The sequence below is a fragment of the Geospiza fortis genome, unplaced genomic scaffold, assembly GCF_000277835.1.
Source record: "Geospiza fortis unplaced genomic scaffold, GeoFor_1.0 scaffold40, whole genome shotgun sequence".
Taxonomy (NCBI): domain Eukaryota; kingdom Metazoa; phylum Chordata; class Aves; order Passeriformes; family Thraupidae; genus Geospiza; species Geospiza fortis.
Window position 1 is genome coordinate 10,625,853 of NW_005054297.1, and position 23,308 is coordinate 10,649,160.

General features: G+C 36.0%; 1 protein-coding gene across 1 annotated transcript in view; it reads right to left on the minus strand.

Annotated features, from left to right (window-relative positions):
- Positions 1 to 314: 314 nt before the first annotated feature.
- The window catches only part of ATP8A1 (ATPase phospholipid transporting 8A1), a 94,747-nt gene continuing 71,753 nt past the window's right edge, over positions 315 to 23,308 (minus strand). Inside the window, exons 34-37 of the mRNA XM_014311944.2 lie at positions 13,100 to 13,188; positions 12,614 to 12,706; positions 5,070 to 5,161; positions 315 to 4,794 (exon numbers count right to left, since the gene is read on the minus strand). Coding sequence (XP_014167419.2) covers positions 4,697 to 4,794; positions 5,070 to 5,161; positions 12,614 to 12,706; positions 13,100 to 13,188 — 372 coding nt within the window. The 3' untranslated portion in view covers positions 315 to 4,696. The remainder of the gene's footprint in view (positions 4,795 to 5,069; positions 5,162 to 12,613; positions 12,707 to 13,099; positions 13,189 to 23,308) is intronic.

The following is a 23,308-nucleotide window of genomic DNA, read 5'->3' on the forward strand; positions in this document are numbered from 1 at the left end:
CTTGGCTGGAAGTCACTAAATTGCAGACTCCTGTGCTCTTTAATTTTTTTTTAAACTTTTCTAGACTTCACATGAGAACTGAAAAACATATCTCCAAAAAGGCATTAAAAAAAACAAAAACCAACCCCAACAAACCTTATACCAATTTTCTACTTTTTGAGTTTACCTTAAAAAATGCAAGAACTTGATGACATTTGTGAAACAATATTTCTGGTATGTCTCATTTTAAAGCATTCAAACCCAAGAATGATAAGATATGTTTTCCTCTGAAAGTAATCCCTAGCATTTCCAACCAATAAAGTCAACAAAGCTTCTTAATTTAATGGCAAAGTTTATTCATTTTTTAACAATTAAATGACAAAACATTTAAAATTTGCAGTTCAAAACATGCACATTCACCAAATGCCAAATGACATTTAACACTGCATAGAACTGAATGTGTTACTAAAAGAACTATTTAAAAAACACAGTGCATTTAACATCCAGTTAAAACTAAACCTGAGAAACTACCATAAACACCGAGTCAAAAAATCTTCATTCATGCAGCTTCATAGTTTCCACAACAGTTTCAGCAGTAATGGCTTAGTGGAGCTGTAAAACCTCACTTCATCTTGAATGCAAATTTTGCTGTTTCAGACTGACCGCTTTCTGCAGCGGTTAATACATATCAAACACTGAAAATCGTTATGAAAAATTATGTTGAAGTAGAAAAACAATATTAACGCATTTATGGCTTCTATGCTACATTAAAAAAACACCATAAAATATGACTTAAAAAAACCCCAACAAAACAAACTTGTTCTGGTCACAGCTTTGCAATTACAAATCACACTCTACATGGAAATACTTTTATTTCAGTATCAACCCTCAAAAGTGCCCAACTTTGCATATCCTTGCTCAGATGAGTAGTCCTTATACTCACAAGCAGTCCAGTTGAACCCTATAAGAGTAGTGGTTTGCATAAGCAGGAACCAGGTTTGGAATGCTAAAATATTCCTTTGTTTAATAAAGATCTGTTGGTTAACAGCGAGGAAACTGGGGGAGCGAGGGCAGAGAGGGGGAAGGAGAAACTCATTTGTGGAGTTTTGTAACCAGTGAAAACACCCAGTACCAAGGAAGCTGAACTGACAAACTCATTTGCTTACACGGCACTAGCTTCTCAATATATTATGAGCAGACTTTTAACGAAGGCATTAAAAAACAGGGATAAACAACCACCATGCATCGCCTCAGAACACTTAGAAATAGTGCCTCATGCAGACAGAATGATAAATTCATCAGAACTACAACTGCTTTTACACAATACACAAGAAAAAAAGGGAAAAACTTTTCGCCTTAAATTTAACACATATTCCAAATTACTCTTCATTCAAGATGGGTTCAAATGTCATGATACACATCTTAAGACACTTAATGCTCATCTTTGTAACAAGGTGAATTTTATGGATGCATGTGGACATATAAGAATCTTCAGCTATCTCTTAGCGTTTCAAAATATTTTATTTATCATTTTATACAAATAGAATGATGACTAAGTATAAATCTGTTGAAACTGCTTTGCAAAAATATGTGTAAAATTAGGAAATGGCAAGAAAAAATTCCAGATACAAATTGTCAATAGGTTTGTTAAAATTTTTTCCAGTTACTCTTTCGAATAATTTCTATATATATGTATGTATATATTTAAAAATAATCAAGCAAAAGTATTTATATAAGATACCCGATTTTTTAGTGGCACAGGTTCATCTTTTAGATGGAAGTTTTTAATATTAACTTGCAGTGCCCATGAAAGAGATGGAAAAGTCCACGTGAACTCTCTATTTAATACACTTTTGAATTTTGGAACAGTAAGAACAGAGGCATTGTTACGAGCATTTCCGCCTCAACTGTTCTTTTTTCCTTTAAACAAACATCAGCAGAATCCCCTTATTTTAACAAAGGTATGACATACTAACAGGATGGAACTAGATTATATTACTGTGTACTTAATATGAAAATAAAGTGCATATTGTATACTTGGCCTGATTTAAAAATGGGCACACATAGATAAGATAATCTTGTATTTTAAAATGGAATTGTATGAGCAATCAAAACCCACTATTTTTGCCACATTTGTCTTTTCTGCTATTTTTAAGAAGTGGTATCTTTCAACCACTAATTATCAGAAAAAGTACAAGACAGGGGAAAAAATCATCAGAAGTAGTAAAAAAATGCACTTTGTGAAATACTCTTTCAAATTCTGAAAAGATGTAAGCATGAAATTCTGTGATAAGATTATCTTACAAACCTTTAAATTAGTCTAAATTTAGGATCTGGAGTTGTTTCAGTAATTTTCTTCCTTTTTAAGGTAGTTAATTTGGGATGTACTGTGTGTTGTTTTCTTCAAACTGTATTACAATGGTAAGACAGAATTTTATTTCATAGGAAGAATAAGAGACCATGTAAATATCTCACTGCATGTATTTCACAGTGTATTCTAATCCATATCTGCATAATTAGCAATTCAACCAATTAGAACAGAAAAAAAATTTCCCATGAAGAGACTATGTATGGATTAATTTTATATGAATTAAGTACACAGAAAGATTATAAAGGAGCAACAGTGTCATGGTTAATTTCAGAAATGTTTTGAAGGTGGTCATTGTCCCTTGGATGACAGCAAGTAGGGATCCCTGTTTTAGGAAAGGGGCATGCCCCCGAATTTTTTCTTGCCTTAGGTCAAGTGATTTGGCCCTCCCATATTGATCCATCTATTTATCTATGCCTGCAATGGCTTTTCTGAAGGCAGTTCTTGTCTGCATGACTGACTAGCAGTACTGTTTCTAGTTCCCTTTCTCCTTGTGCCTGCTGTTTAGAGATCACTCCGGGCTAGTGAGAGGAAGACACTGCATAGCAGGGATATGAAATGCAGACTGCCTTGCCACTGATACACCTTCCTAAATACGGACTTTCATATACTGCCTTCTGTTGGGTTTTCTCTGTGTAATTTTAAGTTTCTCTCAGAATGGAGGATAAGAAACTTGGATAGTGAGATTAATTACATGTTAAGCATTTAGCTACATGAAAGGCAAGGAGGTAAAGTCACCTTTAGTATATGACAAATGAAGGAGGGCAGAGAAAAGATGGGACCAGATGACTTGTTATGATTTGGAGAGCAAAGAGGAAATACTCAATTAAACAGATCACTGGGGATATTGTTGTTCTGCTTTTCCATCTGGTTGATCTCCATTGAAAGGAAAAAAAAGATAATTCCTATGCAATTCACAAAAATTTACTTAACAGTATAACCAACTGCTACTATAGAAAATAGTATTTTTAATGTAATTGTGGTGGCCTTTAAACCCAGAATTAAACATGGACTAAAGAGAGGCAAGAATTAGCTAAATTTTAAAGTTCAAGTAGCCTTTCTTAGTTTGAAACCTGACGGTTGTTGGATGGTAATAGAGATATACCAAGTGTAACTAGTTAAAGCATGTATCACAATGTTCTCATTTAATACCGTCCTCTTTTTTTTTCCCTCATACCAGGTGTGTATCTTTTCCTGAAGTCACTTCCTCTCCATTTTAATTAAAGGTGAGAGTATATAAGTATTCTGCATGACCAATAAGTTGTAAAGAGACTGCTGCAATGTATTTCACACCTTTATAGGAAGTGACTTTAGTGCAAATAAACCAGTACATACCACAGACTAGCAAAGGGCATGCTTTGCTCTGTATTTCAATGTATGCATTTCAAATAATCCTAGTATAAAAATGTTGAAAATTTGATTAATTTTAAAAAATAAGTTTAAACAAACTTTCTTTTGAACCTACAGTATAAGCAGATACAACTAAGCATCACAAAAATAATTAAGTTTGCTAAAGGGAAGTAAGGCAGAGCAATTCTTAAAAACTGAATAAAGTATTACGTGTACTCCATCATACAAGTTGGCAGCCATATTCAACATACACAATACTAAATGAAAATAAGGGGAAAGCTTGTATAAGGCCAAAGGTGCAAAGACTTGCAGTTTTGAAAGCAAATGCCAAAAAGGCCACTCAAATTAGACTCACTATACCTTCTCCTCAAGTGTGGAGACTCAAGCATGCAGTTCTGAGATCAGGACTGGAGATAGTTTCCTTTCAAACTGTTTCTAACAGAAAACATTTATGGAACTTCTTTGGCAAATGTTTTTAGATTAGTTTGACACAAACATCTATGAGCATCTTGACTCAAAATCTTTCTTAAAGAAGGTGAATTAACACCATTAAGATACTGGGTTTTTTTCAGCACTTGTTGAAATCAAAGGCTTGTTATCAAATATATTTAAATATATTAACACTTAAAAACCTTCACAGATGCTAGTTGATCTGTCAATGTAAAGTACATTTAGCAATCTGACCACTGCCTTTCTAGTGTATGACCAGTATTGATCCAATTTCATTGTAAAATAAGCAAGCTGGCAAGATACAAGGTAAATTCCAATCTGTTTACAAAGGCTAAGCAAATACTTGTTAAAAATTTAGAGATGGTGTGTTACAGTATAGTTGCACAGTGCTTATGTCTACTGAATACACAAATCCAAACTTTATGGAACAAGACCATCATAGATCTTTCAATGTCTGATAACTGGACCATGGTCACAGCTCCCAGCAAAGATCTAGTAGCCTGTCTCACAAAAGTAACAACTAAGGCCTAGATGTCCAGCTGTGTTCCTTCACCACTCCTCAGGCCTTTGCTTTGTGGTATCGTAAGCTCTTATGACTTCAGACTGGGAAACAATCCCATTTTCATCTTGAGAGAAGGCGTAGCCATCTGCAGATATAAAGTGAAATAGAAACAAATTAGGTTTGATAATTTTAATTTTTTTAAAAACTTTAATAAAAGCAACTTAACAAAGGTGAACAGAAGGGAATAAACCTCTTTTCAACCATAAGTAAAATACTGTGCCATTTCTTACAGAATTTTGCAGTTATAAAACAGCCAAAAGAGCTCTGCACAGTACCTTAGGTATGAAGGGCAACTTAACCACAGACAAAGAATATGGTCTAATGGGTTTAGGATATTAATATTTGTCAGTGAACACTTACGAAGCAAATTTTGCTGCAAAGAGTCAGAGCGATACAAGTTCACGTGGTTCTTCTTAAAAACATTCTTCAGTAGTTGGGCTCTTTCAGTTAAGCTAGAGACAAAGTAGACACACAAAAAATATTTACTTACTAATTACCCTATCTCTTTATGTTTGAGTCTGCTCAATGGGAATTAATTGTTAAATGAGAAGTGTCCACCCTCCTATTTCTTTCTATATTGTGCCTAATGAATTATTAAGATGATGATTAAAAGCTTGCACGAGGACAGATTATTAAGTTCTGACCCCTGGTAATGATTTTACTTGTCATAGTGCGGGCAAAATATCTGTCTGAAACACTGCTGTGTGCTGACAACACAAATAAATTAATAATACTGTGAACCTTTGAGTGTGATTCCTTTAGAAACACACAATGTAAAGGGAAGGCACTGTCTTCCTTGATGTAGCACAGCTTGAATAGTGCCAGCCCGAATTAGTCTTTTTTATCTTCCATAGAAAGTGTTCCCAGCCTCTATTGACACAGTACCCAAAGGGATGGGAAATGAGTGGAAGGAAAGCCACGTTCATGGTTATCAGCTGTGTGTACAGAAACATTATTTCCATTAAAAGTGTTCTAGAAAGGAGCTTTCCCCAGGAAACTCTACAAGGTGTTTTTCTGGAGATCATACCCAAATAAAAGACTACTATTGCTGCTAAGGTTGACCACCTCAGCCCATCTCCTTCCTTCCCAGCACTACTGAGTTTGTTGTGTTGTATGATTACTGTGCTTTAGTGTGACTCAAGGTACTCCCCATTTCAGCCCAAGTGGAAAACAGGAGCATTAAACATTTTTTAAATTGAGGCTCAAGAGTCAGCCAAATGCTGCAAACTATAGTGAAATGAGTAGCAAAGGTATTGGGTTTCCTTTCTGTCTTTCTTGCACTAAAGTTCTCTCTAATAGGAACATACATTACTAAATAAATACCAGGTACATGAGCCATAGCTAAGAAAAATTTCAAAATCTGACAGTTTTAATAACATATTAAACATGTGCAAGGGACTGTATTAAAAAAACTCAAAAAAACTCTTCAGTGTCCTCTTGATTTGTTATTCACTGTGAATTACAACCTGCATTTCAAGAAATACCAATCTATCACTTAAACACTTCAAATGCTGAAAAATCCAGCCCCCTCTCCATGTAAACTGGTCTAAAATTAGTTCAATTTAAAAAGAGATGTATCTTATGTATAATGTGAATAGACAGTGATTTGATATTGCTACAGTTTTGCTGGATTAGCAAAGTTGTCTCTTGTGCAATGATGTAGTAAGAAAAACAGATTTCACACACCTTATGTTACCAAGTTTTGACTACTCAAATTACTTCTTAATATTATTGTCAATTAGCTCAACAGACTTACCTTCCCAGACTATCAACCAGACTAAGTAGTGCAAGGAAGGGAACTAGACTGCTTTCCTTACTAGATTACCATTCAAGACACTAAATTAGAAATGTTCATTCTTTCTGTTTAGAGCTGGAGAGACTAATGGTTTATCTCATCTTTCTGTTCCCCTCTAGTCTGGTGGTTAAAGCATATGGTGAAAGCTTGGCTTTTTTAAGTTGGAAAAGGAAAATAAACCTACTATTTCCACACCCATAGAGGAATGCTAACTGGAAAATCTACAGGGTAAGATGATAGGCTGGGGAAACTGCTTCTGTGGCCGTGTTTTGAATGAAAAGATGGAATGAGACTTCCTTGTAAGAAAAACAATTAGGTACCAATTCCAGGAAGGTAGTTGGCATCTACTGACTGAATTAAGAATGGAGAGGCTGAAGTACTGCAACACATCTTACTCTCAGTGCTTTCCTAAGCTAACTCTCTGGAGATTTTTTTTCATCCTGCTTGCTCCTCTATGCTGTGTAGGAGCTTTCTTTTTTAGTTCAGAGCTGTAAACCGTTTAAGTGACAACATTAATAAAAAATTAGGGACTGAAATCAAAACTGTAAGAATACAGAGACTGAATAAATAAATCAGTATTTTCATGTAAAACTGGAAGCCAAGGAGTGGAAGACTATGGATACACTTAGTTACAGTTATCAGCTGCATCTCCTTTGCTATACATCTGTGAAATCCTTATTAATGTGAGCTGAAATAGAAAATTTCTATGAAATGTTTGACATAAATAAAAAATTCTTAAAAAACTAAATAAAAATATTTTATTTAAAACATTATCATGTCTATTGTACCATTCTTGGTACCATGATTCCTTGCTTGTATTCCTGAATGGAATGTTCAGATTGAATCAGAGAATCACTAGGCTGGAAGAGACATTCAAGATCATCGAGTCCACCCCATGCCCGAACACCTCAACTAAACCATGGCACCACAGGGAGTGCCACATCCAGTCTCTGTTTGAACACATTCAGGGATGGTGACTCCACCACCTCCCCAGGCAGACCATTCCAGTACTTTATCACTCCTTCTGTAAAATCTTTTTCCTAACATCCAACCTATATTTCCTTGGCACAGCTTGAGACTGTGTCCTCTGGTTCTGTCAGTTGCTGCCTGGAGAAAGTGACCAGCCCCCACCTGACTACAACCACCTTTCACGAAGTTGTAAAGAGTGATAAGGTCATCCCTGAGTCTCCTTTTCTCCAGGCTAAACACCCCCAGCTCCCTCAGCCGTTCCTCACAGGGTTTGTGTTCCAAGCCCCTCAGCAGCCTCGTTGTCTCCTCTGGACACCCTCAAGTGTCCCAACATCCTTCCCAAACTGGATATAGCACTCAAGGTGTGGCCTCACCAGTGCTGAGTACAGGGGAAGGGTGACCTCCCTGCTCCTGCTGGCCACACTGTTCCTGATCCAGGCCAGGATGCCTTTGGCCTTCTTGGCCACCTGGGCACACTGCTAGCTCATGTTCTGGCTGCCAACGAGTACCACCAGGTCCCCTTCTGCCTGGGCACTGTCCAGCCACACCATCCCCAGCCTATAATGCTGCAGGGCGTTATTGTGGCCAAAATGCAGGACTGGGCACTTGGACTTATTAAACATCATCTTACTGGACTCTGCCCACCCATCCAACCATTCCAGGTCTCTCTGCAGAGCCCTCCTACCCTCCAACAGATCAACACACATTCCCTGCTTAGTGTCATCTGCAAATTTACTCATGAAAGACTCAACGCCCTCATCCATGTCGTCAATAAAGGCATTGAACAGAAGTGGCCCCAGCACAGACTTCTGAGGACACTGGCCCCAGCTGGATGCAGCAGCGTTCACCAGCACCCTCTGGGCCCGGCCATCCAGCCAGTTCCTAACCCAGCACAGAGTGCTCCTGTCCAAGCCATGGGCTGCAGCTTTTCCAGGAGTGTGCTGTGGGAGACAGGGCCAAAGGCCTTGCTGAAGTCCAAATAAACAACATCTACAGCCTTTGCATCCACCAGCTGGGTCACCTGGTCATAAAAGGAGACCAGGTTGGTCAAACACAACCTACCCCTCCTAAACCCGTGCTGGCTGGGTCTGATACCCTGGCCATCCTGTAAGTGCTGTGTGATGACATTCAATATAAACTGTTCCATAACCTTACCAGGTACTGAGGTCAGGCTGACTGGCCTATAATTGCCAGGATTCTCCTTCCCACCCTTCTTGTGAATGGGCATCACATTGACCAGCTTCCAGCCATCTGGGATCTCACCAGTGAGCCAGGACTGTTGGTAAATACTGGATCTCTGACTGCCTCCTCCTGGATAACAGGGGAACTATTCTGCTCCCTGACATCATCAACCAACCCAAGAGGACAGTTGTCTGGAGGACAAGCCATCTTCCCACTAAAGACTGAGGCAAAGAAGGCGTTAAGCACTTCTGCCTTCTCCTCATCTGCAATTACTGAGTCCCCTCCCTCATCCAATAGAGAAAAAAGGCTGGTCTTACCCTTCCTTTTGCCATTAATACATTTATGAAAACATTTTTTATTCCCCTTTACAAAAGTTGCCAAATTAAGTTTGAATTGACCTTTGGCCTCCCTAATTTTTTCCTACATGCTCTAGCAATCCCCTGAAATACTTCCTGAGAGACCTGACCCCCCTTCCAAAGATTATACATCCTCTTTTTATTCCTAAGTTCCTTCACAACCTCGTTGCCCATCCAGGCTGGCTGTTTGCCTTGTCAACTCATCTTTTGGCACACAGGGACAGTCTGTTCCTGTGCCCTCAAGGTCTCTGTTTTGAAGCACACCCGCCTTTCCTGGACCCCTTTGTTTCTAAGGGCTGCTTCCCAAGGAACTCTCTGAATAAGTCTCCTAAATAGGCCAAAGTCTGCCCTCTGGAAGTCCAATGTGAAAGTCTTATTGATGTTCCTCCTCATTTCACCACATTTCATTGCTTAAATGCTAAGCAGTGAAAAGACTACCTTAAATTTTTACAAGAACATGAAGTATGCACATATCTTAATTAATGTATAATGAAGTTCCCACTGCACAGATCTGATTGCTGGTAAAGAAAACACAAAATACATAGGAAATATACTTGAGAAAAGTATTAAATTCTGCTCCTTTTCTATACTTGAAATGCTGTGGGCTCTCTATTACAAATCACCCTGTTGCCATTCAAAAGCATATTTAAATATCTACTTGTGAAGCCAAGAAAACATGGTTTCATAATTAACCAATGTTAGATCACAGTAACTAAATGCCTGTGGCTCATTATGTGTACCTATATGGACAAGCAGAATAATTACTAATTTTGAACATTAGATGTATACCTTTACAGGCAATTAAACACAGTTATAGAAAAAATATTATTTTATGAATTCCTGTAACCCTCACAGTAAAGAATTTCTTCCTAGTATCTAAACTAAACCTACCCTCTTTCAGCCCTATCTCTACATGCCCTTATAAAATCTCTTGGCTTTCTTGTAGATTCCCTTCTCAGTAAACATTCAGATACACACTGATTACAACAGCTATCCAATACAAGAATCCTGACCTGTTATCTGTGGAAGCTGAGGCTTCTATTTTGTGTTGTAGTATTTCTAAGATGGGAGTGGACAGAGAGGAAAAGTTTCTGAGTTATCTTTCTCACTGTTTCCCAGTTATCTTTTAATCATGCAGTGATTTATATATTCTTAGGTTATTCTGGCATTTAATGAGAATAAATCCCTTCTGCTATAACAGAAAAAGGTACTCCCACAGATATGCATACACTAAAATAAAAAAGTCTCATGTCATCTCAAGCAGATGTAGAGGACATTCCTCACCCATTTAACTACTTACTCTGTACTGGTAACTAATAATCTGAGCTTCTGCAATTTAGAAGACTCAAGAGTGTTTACAAAATTTGAATCAAATTTTAGATGCAAGTAAGTCAGTTCATCAGACCATTTCTTTAACAATGAATACTTTCTCTATAAAAGGTAAAGTTTTGGCTCTATCACCTGAATTTTAATACATTAAAAAAATAATGGAGGGAATAAAATCTTGAGAGATATTGACTTGTGTAACATCCAGTGATTTGCATATAAGGTGGATGCTTGTATCCTTCAGAAATGCTTGTCAAAAAGTAACTTTGTGGAGAAGAATTAGATCTAAGAAAGACATTCTGGCAGGTAACTAAACAGCTGTCATGGAGCCTTCATAACTATTTAACTGTGGGATAAAAAGATAATTACAAAAGTGGTGGTGAAAACACCAAGTTCATTTTACCTATATAAGAAGGGATTTGGAAGACATGCTGTGTGTAGAATGAGGGAAAAGCATCCTGCCTAGACAGCTGAAGTTAAAGTAGCTGAATTGGAATACAAGGGAAATCTTGTGAATGCAAGTATAAAATACTAAAAAGGTAGGTTACCTTACTTTTTTCTATACCCACAAGATGTTCCCCTTTTAGCACCATATTTGCTTTCTTTTCTGCAACTTATTCTTCTACAGCTTTTGCTCTTTGCAAAAGAGGACAGAGCATACATTGCTTCAAAGCTCAGCACACTGATAGCTGAGTGGGTTAATTTGGAGGAAGAGATTTCCCTCAATCTGATTGAATGACCATTGCCACCGGAGGAAAGCATCTGAAGCAATCAATTTACAGCACCTTTAAAAGCAAGAGAACTTAATCTTTCAAGCAATGGTTAGGTCTGGCAATGATGAAGGAAAAATAAGCTTGAAGGAGGAATTGCCACCAACTAGGAGATTCTACAGTACATCCAGTGTGAAGCTGCTGCTACAAAGAGAAATATAGAGCCCGAGAGGAGACGGCATGCAGGTGTGTCCTCTTCTGTAGCCCACCACACTAGACTAGGTGCTCCATGGGTGTCAGGATGAGCTTCCAGGCCTCTTGAAACCCCAGTTCCTTGTTACCAGGAAAGATGAACCCAACTAGAGACAAAACATTATTGTGAAAGTGCTCACACAAACCCCATTAAAAATGATGGTTATCACCTTGTATCTGATGTAACTTGATCTCAACCTGGTAAATCCTAGTAAACTGATTCCCACTGGACTGGAAGAGGGATACAATAAGATTGCCAAAGTAGCTTTATGAACAAAAGGTACTTTCTGAAAATTGAACCTATAGTAAAAGAAATGGCTGCGTTTTTTCTGGTCTCTTTCTGTGTATAGCTTGGTAGGAAAAAAGCCTTCTTGGCTATGCTTTTTGCCATGAAGATACTAAAAGAACAGCAGTCCAAATAAAAGAAAGAACAGGAAAATCAAGTATCAGCAGTTTTGGCTTTTTTTTAGACTTCACAAAACTCATGAAAATGAAGACAAGAAAAGAAAGCTCTAGCTCAGCCAGACGGCACTAATGAATTGGAAGGGGGGGAGAGGGGGATTTTGTCATCTCATACATTCAGTGAGTGCTTGCTACAAGTTCAGCTTGGGGTTAAAAAGTCTGAAATATTTTAGTGAGTGCACACCTTTATGCTGAGTTTACATGTAGAAAATGTCCAGTTTTTCAGTTTTACCTTCTCCCTTTTAAATTATCTGCCTGGTTCATGAAAGAGGACATAACAAGGGAATTCTTGTGGAGTCTTAAGTTAAAAATTTTACTTACTTAATATAGGTTATTCAAATTAGTTTGCTCTGGACTGGAATTAAATAAAAAACCAGCTTGTTAAATTCAATTTCAGAAAATACTAGATACATTTTTTGTTTTTTCCTATGCTACTCAGCAGCTTTTATAGAATTTAATTTTTGTTTCTTCTGCTTAGGCCCTGTTTATGGCTATACTAGAAAATGATGCAGATTTAAACTCATTTTGTTCTAACCCATTTTCTTCTTATTTTGTTTGTGATTCAATTGTTAACACAGTCAAAAGTCACAGAATTAAAATTGCACCTCAAGCTTGTTTTATACATAAGAACCAGAAACCAGTCAGCTACAAAGAAACACATCAGTTAAAGCTTTTGGTAAAACCTCTATGTAAGCCTATGAAAAAACACATAGGCTCAGTAGACCTGAAGGTCCTTCACAGATGCTTTTCATTTGTACAGCTTTTGAAAACTTTTCGCCTTTGATACATGTATAAAGCTAAAAATATTTAGCTTTGTTTTTTAAGACAACGTTCTACAGATTTTTACTGTACCTCTTGCCATGCACAACTGCCCCAGGATCCTCAGACTTTGCTTCCAACTCCTGAACTTCATCTACCAGTGTCTTGTAAGTAGCTCTCTTTACTCTGTAAGTACATACAAAATACTGCCACACTTACTCTTCTTGAAAGTAGAACAACAGATAATTTTAATGCTTGTATAAATATTCAATTTATAAATCCATCTCCCCCTTAAAACTAAGGAGAAATATAAAAAAACAAATCTAAAGAACATATTTTATCATCTGTTCTTGCAAATTAGAAAGAGAAAATATTTATTAATAAAACACTACAATTATTTGAAACTTTAAAATAGCTACAAGTCTTGTTAATGAAGTTTTTAAAAAACAATGATGGTAAAAAAGAATTTTATAAAATCACCAGAATTTATCTTAATTTGTTTTTTATTATATTAGTAATTAGAACACACATTTAAAAGTCAGTACTCTCTTCTGTAAACACTGGCATTTCCGTACTCACACTTTGTATACTATATCAAGAAGTAAAGCTGTCATAGGAATACACAGAAGTCCCATCCAAAACACTCCAGAGCTGAACATCATAGCTGCCTGAAGAGAAAATGCACAAAATGCGATGTCATGACAAGAACTAGCAAAAAAAAAAAAAATCTTAGAAATATCAAGTAGTTTGTGGAGGCTATCAAAAGCAAATTTACATGAATCATTCTAGTCCGACTAACGTGAAATAGAACTTGAACTCCTTTCTAAAATCCCCTGAGTAGCAACATAAATCCAGTAAATAGTAAGCACTATTTCATGTCAAGAAGCTGGTAGAAAGATACACTGCTTAGCTCTTTGCATGGGGGTATCACCCCTCCACAATGCTGCTCTATGCCACTGATTGCAGGCTTTTCCATTAAAATCAGATTTATGAAAAATCCACCCTTTTCCAACTTTCTCAATACATCACGAGCATAGTTTTTCAATTTGCAATCTACTCTAACAGGATGTAACAGTTTCTGACCCTTCATTTGGATACTGGACACTGTTACAATTACCCTGCAATCTAACTTGGATCAAAGTTTTCTCCCACAGAACTTGCTGTACCACAGTTCCCACACTGCCAGAGACTCCTGTTAAACAGATTGCTTAAAAACAAGAAATAAGGAAACAACTATTTATGTAATTACGAAAATATGCAACATATTGTTAAATGAAGATCTAACACCTTAATACATGGTGAAATATTTGAAAACCACGTAATCGTTTTTATCTGTGTATTTGTTTCTTCTGTACACCACTATATGTAATACATAGGAATTTCTTCTGTTCACAACTTGTAGAAATACTAAAACAACTCTGCAGAAATACTAAAAACTAAAACATATTGAATGGCCAAAACAAACATCACAATATATGGACATCAAAGAAAAAATCTCTTTACCCTTGTAATTCACACTGAAATGTCTACATTGATAATATGATGGATGCAAAGAGTATGATAAATACTTACTGAAGCATGTTACTAGGGGTTTGAATTGTAGTCAGTATTAGAAATAATTTTATAATGTAATTTGATTGCAGAGAAGTTGAAAGTAACACCACTACACAACAGTAGTGTAGTGTAGTTTCAAATCCTTTGTTTCATTACTTGGAGACTAATTTCTTTCACAGGTTAAGCCTCAGTATGTAAAATAAATAAGCCGAAATTTTACTAGTTTTAATTAGCAGACAAATAGTAGATAGTTTGCAGTAGCTGAAGTCTAATTTCTCAACATGCATACATGAACATTTAAGAATTATACTCTAGTTAATATATGAAAATAGAAGTTAATTATTTTCAGAAAAAAACCTAATTCTCATATAAGCAAAAAGTTCAATTTTCCTTGTTTTTGTATCCAAATTCCTAATGGCATTGATTCTTTGGAAAGCATTAGAATGTACTTTAAAAATATGGTAACCTTCCCATGACTATGTTAAAAGGACATAATATTGCTCTGAGATTCTACTAACTACTTCTGTCAACAGCTGCCAGCAAAGGTGTAAACACTGAGAAGTGGCAGGTTCAGAATAAAACAATTCATATTTTCAAAAGGGGAAAAAAAAGGAGAAAATTTTGTATCAGGAGGAAATGTATTAGAGAAAAAATGTATTAGCAGTCACTTTATAAGCAAAACCTGACTTTTGACATATTTGATGAAATACTAATTTTCTAGAACAGGAGCTAATATGAAATGTCTATCATAAATGCATTTTGCAAGACATTTTATAATTAACTAGCAATTAGACAGTTCCCTTAAAAAAGAAAAAAGCATAATAATACAATTTGAACTAATTATGATTATTACTTCCTATTATTAACAACATTTTTTTATTTATAAGAATATGGCAAAGAGCTGTCCTTGTGTTAGCCACCCGGTATTAAATGTTTGCTGGTGAAACAGCAAAAGTGATAATGTAGGTCTTAGGATGTTAATTCTGACCATTGTAATGCTAACTATGAATGAAAGAACAACTGGCGCCTACTATTCACTCCATCCAGCCTTTGGCTTTACAAATGAACAACATGAATTGAGGTAAAAAAAAAAGTTTTTCTGCATCATATTTGAAAGCCTGTCAGATTTTTTTTCTTTTACAGAGTTAATCCAAACCTAAAAGATTTAAAGCCGACATTCGCATTAAAGACAGAGGCCCTCTTTGTATTTTTTGGATGAAGAGGGGAAAAAATAAAATCCCACAGAGGTATTTCCTTCCTTTCTGTACAAGAAAGCTCCCCCCTCACTCTGTAGAAAACATTTTTGTCTCTAACTTTTCACATCTCTCCACACATAGGCAGGTCATCTGGGAAATGGCAAACCAATCCCTCTCAGACAATGGCACTAACAGGAGCAGCCTGTTCTGGGGACGGACTCTGGCTGCCTCTGTTTGTGGTTTACAAATTGTTCCTAATGTGAGAGATTTGTGGTCTATGCCAAGTCTTCCCCCTTTAGGCCTTGTGAAACCAAATGGAATCTGCCACAAAAGTGGCTCCCAGGGGAATTCAGAAGTAATCCAAAATGAGAGCTGGGAAGCCCAGTTTATTGTAGGACTTACAAATCCCGCAGGGAAGATAAATAATTTGTTGTGTGTGTAGCTCATGCTCAATATTAAGACTTTCTAAAATAAATTAACATTTTTTTAAGTTTAGATTTTTATATAGGTTCTCATTTTTCAAAAAAGAAAAAATTGCTGAGGAATGCTCCTTTTCATGATTTAGTGGCAGACAAGAAATCCTGGCTGCAAAACATTTTTAAAGCACTACTGAAGATGTAGTGTTAGGAAATTACATGTCAGAATGAACAGAGAATATTTGCTTTTTCCTCATTATGAAATGATCTGCCAAAACAGCTGGCTCAGATTTTAAAAAGCCTTTAAAAATAAGAAGAGAAAGATGAAAACAGTGGTAAAATTCTTGCAGCAGAAAAGTTCACCCTTTTCAGTTTATCTATTTCAAGTATCATCTAGGTATGTATCTCCTTCCTATAAACTACAAAGCTATAAAATACCTCAACATCATCAAACCAGCAAAAGTTTCTATTTTCAACCTACCAAAAAAACTTCATTAGTAGTAGTTATGTGCATGTGTTCGCCTTCATATACGCCAAAGTACTTACAGTTGTAGAACTAAAACAGATCTGCATTAACTTCCAGTGCAATGAAGCTCCTACAAGTAAATTTGTGTATTGCCTCTGGTCTTTGCTATGTAGAGTTTAAAAAATGTCTTCTAGCTCCTTTTAATTGGGAACTGTGTTACTTAGAATTGCAAAGAATTAAGTTCCTCTCTATTAGGATCTCTGGTTATTAGGTACATTAACCAAGACAGACCACTGGAAGCAGAGAAGATAAAATTGGGCAGTTCAAAGATCAGCTCTGCTGTTCCTGTTTGAGAGAATGAGAATGTAACTACTGAATATGGAGAAGGATCTTTGAAGTATATCTGGGAATAGCAGATTCTGGCTCACAAATAAATGTCTGCTACTAGACCAAGTACAATTAAACGTGAAGGTTTGAGGAGTAAAAATGGAAGTTACCTATTGGGAATTAAATGGAAAAATAAAATCCCCTTAGAGAACCCCTGAAGTGAAAGACAAAAAGAAAACTTTAAATATAAATTATTAAATAGTTAATATATGTTAGTATCAGAATGGTAACATAATTTTAGGCTCCCAGGTGAGGACAGATGACTAAAATGGATATGTTTTATGTGATGAACTCTGATTAAATTAAAAAAATAATCAATAAATCAATTTTTTTTAAAAGTAATAATATTCTCCACAAATGTACACTGGAACTTTTTTCCCTAAACAAGATGTTCACATAGGTATAGAAAGGAAGACATACAGACTACTGATTTTTGTTTTGTAAAGACTCACAGGTCTTAAAAGACAAGCTGGGAAAACTTGGAAGGGGGATGAAAATGTGCTAAAACTGTAGGATAATGCCTCTAAGGGCCTTCTGCTGAGGATGGGAAATATTCTGGACTAAGAAGGAAAAGCCTAGCTTTTATTGTTGAATTCTTTCAATGTTCTTGCAAATTTAGTACACCAGTTATTCCCCCTGAAATGAAGACACAGAATTTGGATAATATTTTAATCCAGACTGGTAAAAAAGCAGTGCAACAGGAAAAAAAGACTAAAAAAGACCAACTACCCTAGACACCTAGATATTAATCACTGAAGAATGACTATATTCCACATATTCCACAAATTTTGTGATAATGAAGTGATGAAGTGAGAATTGATAGACTTTGGTATTTGCTTACCATACAGAGCTCAAAGCCATTTTTTGAAATGCAGATTGCCAACTCAGTTATCTGCCAGGTTCCCTTAAAAGCATGGCACAGTAATTCTCTTGTTTGGAGGAATTTAGAGAAATCATTACTTCCCAAATTTTAGGGGTGTTATTTATAACTCTCCCTGCTAACACTGAGGAAAAGCACCATAGAATTTTTTCTTAAATATACAACCATTAAAATGTATTTATTATGCTGTATTCTGCAAAACTTATTAAAAATATTCAACTGTTTTTTAAAAGTGCAAGAGACAAGTATGCATTAATAGCACCTTTTACAACTGGAGGGACAACACAGCAGGGTGCAAAAGCTCCAAGATCCTCACAGAGAAGCTGCTGATGTATGAGCTGGATGGACTCTGAGATACACTGAAAACGGGCTGAATGGCAGCTGGTGATCAGTGTCAGGCTGGCTGGAGGCCAGTAACTGAAAGTATACCCCAGGGGTCAATACTGGGTCCAGTTTCATTTAACATCTTCATTAAAGATCTGGATGAGAGGCAAAATGTACCCTCAGGAAGTTTGCTACTGACACAAAATGGGGGGAGGAGTGGCAAAAGCAGTAGAGGATTGTGTTGCCATCCAGAGAAACCTCAAAGGGCTGACAGGAACCTCATGCAGTTGAACAAGGAGGAATCCAAAATCCTGCACATGGGAAGGATCAACCCCAGGCAACAGTATATCCTGGGGGCCACCCAGCTGGAAAGCAGCTTGGCAGAAAAGGACTTGGACACCAAGCTGAAAATGAGCCAGAAATGGGCCCTTGTGACAAAGGAAGTGAATGGTATCTTTTGGTTTCATCAGACAAAGTATTGCCAGCAGAGGGGAAGGCAGGTCCCCTCTACTCAGCACTGATGAAGTCACACCTAGGGAAGTCTTCAGTTCTGGGCTCCCCAGCACAAGAAACACAGATATACTGAATTAGTCCAATGTCCTGAAGTGTCTCTCATACAACAGAGAAACCTGAGGCAGTTGGGACTATAGCCTAAGAGAAGGCTTAGGGGGATCTCTCACCCTGAGTGGAGGGTGTGAAGACAGAGCCAGGCTATTTCCAGTGAAGCCCTGTCATGTCACAAGAGGCAAGAAGAGCAAACTAAAACTTGAATCTGAACATCAAGAGAACCTTTCACTGTGAGGTGACTGAACAGGAACACAGGTTGTTCAGAAATGCTGTAGTGTCTCCATCCTTGGTAACACTCAAAAGCTGTCTGGACACAGTCCAGGGCAACTCGGCGTAGTGTTGGAAGCATTAGACCAGATGATTCCGAGAGACCTGTTCAGCTGTTCTATGATTGTATTCTATCCTAAAAACTTTGCTTTGTAGGCTTTGCTCTACATGAGACTAAAACCAATTCCCACTTTTGGATCAAACTTTAGACAAACATCTTACTAGAGAAGACCTTTTCATTAGAGACCAAACTATCTACATTTAAAAAAAAAAAAAAAATTGAATGTGTTTTTGTGTAAAAAACCCCAATGTAGTAAAGGCATTAAAGGATGCATATCTAATATTTTAATATGCATGATTTCATATAAACAGGATACTTGGCATAATATAGAGAGAGCAATATTTAAGAAACCAATGCTGTCAATGTAGTATATTCTAATACACCTTTCCTACACAGTGCAGCTAAATCTTCCCAAAAGAAATATTACTGTTTTTCACAAGACTTCTGAAAACCTCAATCAAATGAACTTAAATTCTGTAAAATACATGCTTGGACCTTAACTCCAATTTCCGCCAGTAGTTTTATAAATCCCCTGGGTCAGGCAGAGCAGAAACAGATGGTGCTCTGAAGAACTTTACAGCGCATTGTCTACAGTACAACCATAAATTAAAAAGTTCTGTGGATACTCAACTTTTGCTTTAGTATCCATATCATACTTCTTATTCAAGTAAAGTATTATTATTCTAAGCTATCTTATTAATCATATAGGTGTAAAAAAAAGAGGCCTAACAATTCAGAGCACAAAACAGTAACAAGGAGCATTACAGATTGATTTGTTTTTCACCCCACCTCAATTACAGGTTTGAAACTCAGACCATAACTAGATTTTTTCAAGAAAGAGATGATCATATTAGTTTAGAAAAGTATCTATTTTTATAATTTAAAAAATTAGTCTGCTTTTTTTAAGAGGACTTAAAGGAAAAGTAGACCTATTAACTGGAAGCACTAACGGAAGGTTCTTGCAGCTTTACAGCCTACTGACACATGAATGGAGGCTGCTCTTATTAGATGATGTAAGTTACAGAAATGTCATTAGTTAAAGCAATTATTGCAAAAGGACTACACAGATATAAAAACATAGAAAAATCTAATCACAGCTTCATTTATTTCTGCAGTCATTATATAGATATGACAAAACATGGACAACAGGAAACTTCTGGCAATTCCCTGAAGATTAAAAATCCATTTGGTTCAGTATCACAGAACAGTCTTCTGTGTACTGAAGAGTTTAAAAGAAAAAAGAAAATACACCTGCAAAGCATTTATCAAGTATGAACAGACTTGGCATTTACTTTAAAAAACTTATGCAAACTTCATTTGGCCTAAACAGAAAATACCATAAGTTGTTTAAAATATTTTGAAAATGTATTTAAATTATCTATTTGTTAATATTATCTATAGAAGTATCAACCTAATTAATATCAATGTAGTAGAAAGACAGACCCAGGCAGCTGATTTTTTTCAAGTCCACAATAAAAATTTTCTTCTATTCTGAAGTGACATCTTTCTTTTGAAATTAAATGCAACTTTTTTAATGCAAGGGGTCAAAATATACAGTATTAAATCTAGCCAAAAAATGCCTAAAAAGAATTTTATGTTGTTTTTCCCCCTTTCTTTCCTGTGCATCTGTATTTAAGAGCACAGTCTTTACTAGTAAAATATTAAGAAAATAACCCACAAAGTTCCTTGTTCACATGCTTCCATACTAGACAGTACTGACAGAAAGTAAATGCATGAATAAACATTCCTGCAAATGTAATGCAAATTTTAATATAATAAAATATCCTCTGTATGCTATTATAATATTTTAATATAATAAAAAATATCCTCTGTATGCTACAGAGGATGCAAAGTTGTTATAAAATCAATGAAAGCTTTTGAAATGTTTTCAGTATTTCTCTCTCAATAAGCTGTGCATCCCCATTTTTTCCCACAGAAATAGTGTTTTGCTACTACTACCAAAATTCTCCTTGCAGAAAAGGTATTTTAATATTTTGTTATAAGTAGATAGAGGCTAAATTCCCAGTTTTTTTAGGATCTGTGTCTAAGACTAGAAGAATATAGTCTCAGAATAAACTCAAGGAAAGTAATTTTTAAATCAAGCAAAATAATATGAAAGTAAACAGTAAGTTCCACTTAATTAATGATAAAATATTTATGTCTTGTTTCTACTAAGAGACTCATGATGTTGATTTGCTACAGTTACACATACTATACTACATAATTAATTACTTAAGTTATCACTCCTTTTTATCATATATCCTTCTTCAGTTTTATGGCCTATTTTTCCATTTTCTTCAGCTTCATAAAACCCATTGCTTCTCTCATAGTTTGCATCCATTTTTCCTTCTAGCCTGTGTCTGCCAAAAGACAATAGTGAACTGACAGTTTTCATCTGAACATCATCAATCAGGGAAAATGAATTAAGTTTTCTTCACTTGGAACTTTATTTCTTTAAGAAAAAACCCCACAACTGGAATAGAAACTGTTTTAAGGTTGGCAAGATGTAACTGGTTTCAGAATATGGAAAGCTACTATAACCTAGACACCTACTATCAATCTCTAACAGATAATCAGCTACAGAACTACCAGTTATATCAAGAGAACACCTGTGACAGGATATCTTATTTATGTGAGTCAAAAGTCAAATTGCAACTCTTCTGGTGCACTACCTGTTTGACAACAAGTTATCACTACTTACAAGACTTAGGACTACTACACCATGGACAGCCATGTAGTTCCCACACTGTGAGAAATAGTACTCTATAGGTGGATGAGTTGGCCTAGTATAGATAAACCAGTCTTGAAAAAACGGAAAACAATGGTCTTTATGCCAGAATTGTCTCAGCATGCTAGATGAACTGGACATTTTGGATCAAGGGGGGCCCTGTGTGTTTTTGTTCTGGGAAAACTCAGAGCAGAAGAGAGAGACAGAAAAATACACTTGAATATACTATTAGGAACACGTCAAAGAAAGGGGTCTAGTGGCCTAGACAACAGAGAAAAAATGCTGTAACTTTCCTAATTTTTCATTTTACTGTATTTTTTTTTAGAGCACAGCATTCTGCAATCTTTCCTTCTGTGATACCAACATACAGCAACCTATATGTAAAAGCCAACTTTAATTATCTTCTGTATAATTGGAACAATACAGTAAACACCAACTTTAATTATCTTCTGTATAATTGGAAAAATACACAAAATGATGGAAACAATTAGCGTAAAAAGTCAGAAAAACTTGCAAAAATATATGATATATTTGTTTCTTTCTTCAGTAAGTGACTGGATGATGCTTGGATAGTAAAAGATGAACAGAAACCAACAACTCTTATGCTTTAACTTTGGACCACTAGCTTTAGTGCTCAAATGTAAGAGTATTAGGAGCATGAACTGACTTTTCTTCTGTTACAACTCAATTTTTTCTCAAGTCATTACCTTGCATTGTTCTCCACTGAAATACATTTATCAGAGTTGAATATTTTATAGGAATGGATACAAAAAATAAGTTTTGAAATATTTAGATTAAAACCTTCCTCTGCATCCAATTAATGAATTTTCCATCACCTCCATATGCTTTTTCTCTTCCCCTCAAGAGCACTAGAATTTTATTTTCTTGGAACAGAACCAGAAATAAGCAGGAAGAACCTTACTATTTTCATGACATTAATATGAAGAAGAACTGAATCCTTACCAGAATGTTTTGTTAAGTGCCTTTCTATCTCAAAGAAGACATGGAAAATCTATTTGCAGAAGACTCTATCTAGCTGGAACTTAATTGTTGGACCAATATTATGTCAAGAATACAGACTGGAAAGACTATAAACCTACTAAGACAGAATTGTTACCATACCAGCTCTAAGAAGAATAAAGATCATACCTTTAAACTTTCTAAGGAATATAGTTATGTAACCTGCAACTATATGTCCTTATAAATCTTAAGTTTATTAAAAAGGGGGAATTTTTAATGAACACATTTGATTAAAAAAATGCATGAAAGTCCCCTTCAGCATAATTTCTCAGATCATACCAGCTAAAATGGACAAAAAGCTAAGAAGCAGACGTCAGCTTTTGACATCCTCTAACTTTTGCCAAGTATAGTTGATGAATTTTTCAAGTCTGACTCACACATTTGAAGAAATCAGGCAAGCAGTATTTGCACATGCAAGTAGAATTGCTTATATGGATTTGTTTCTGTCACATCACATTTTTTTTGCACAGATAAATCCATGACTCTTTTAGTTTCAATACTTTTGGAAAGCCTGATTTGCTACAGAGAAACTCAGTGAAATCTGCCCTGCCAGAGACTACTCAGTCAGTAGTGGGGCTTCCAGGAAAGCTTACGGAAATCCTGCTTCCAGTCTGAGCTGCAGAATGCATCAACAGCACTTTTAGCCACACAGAGTGCAGCACAAAAAGCTAGACCAGAGTTTTAAACATAAGCTTTAACAGCCTATGATACTTTCAAAAGACTTTATTCTGACATCACAGACATTGAAATATATTCCTAGAAAGAAAACAAAACCAACCTTCATCAACAACACCCCCCTTCGAACAACTTCATGCACATACACACATCAAAACTACTATATACACACACATGCATAAGCAAACACACTAACAAATTAAGACTACCCATTTCAAGTACAGATAAAGTTTTATCACAACAAATA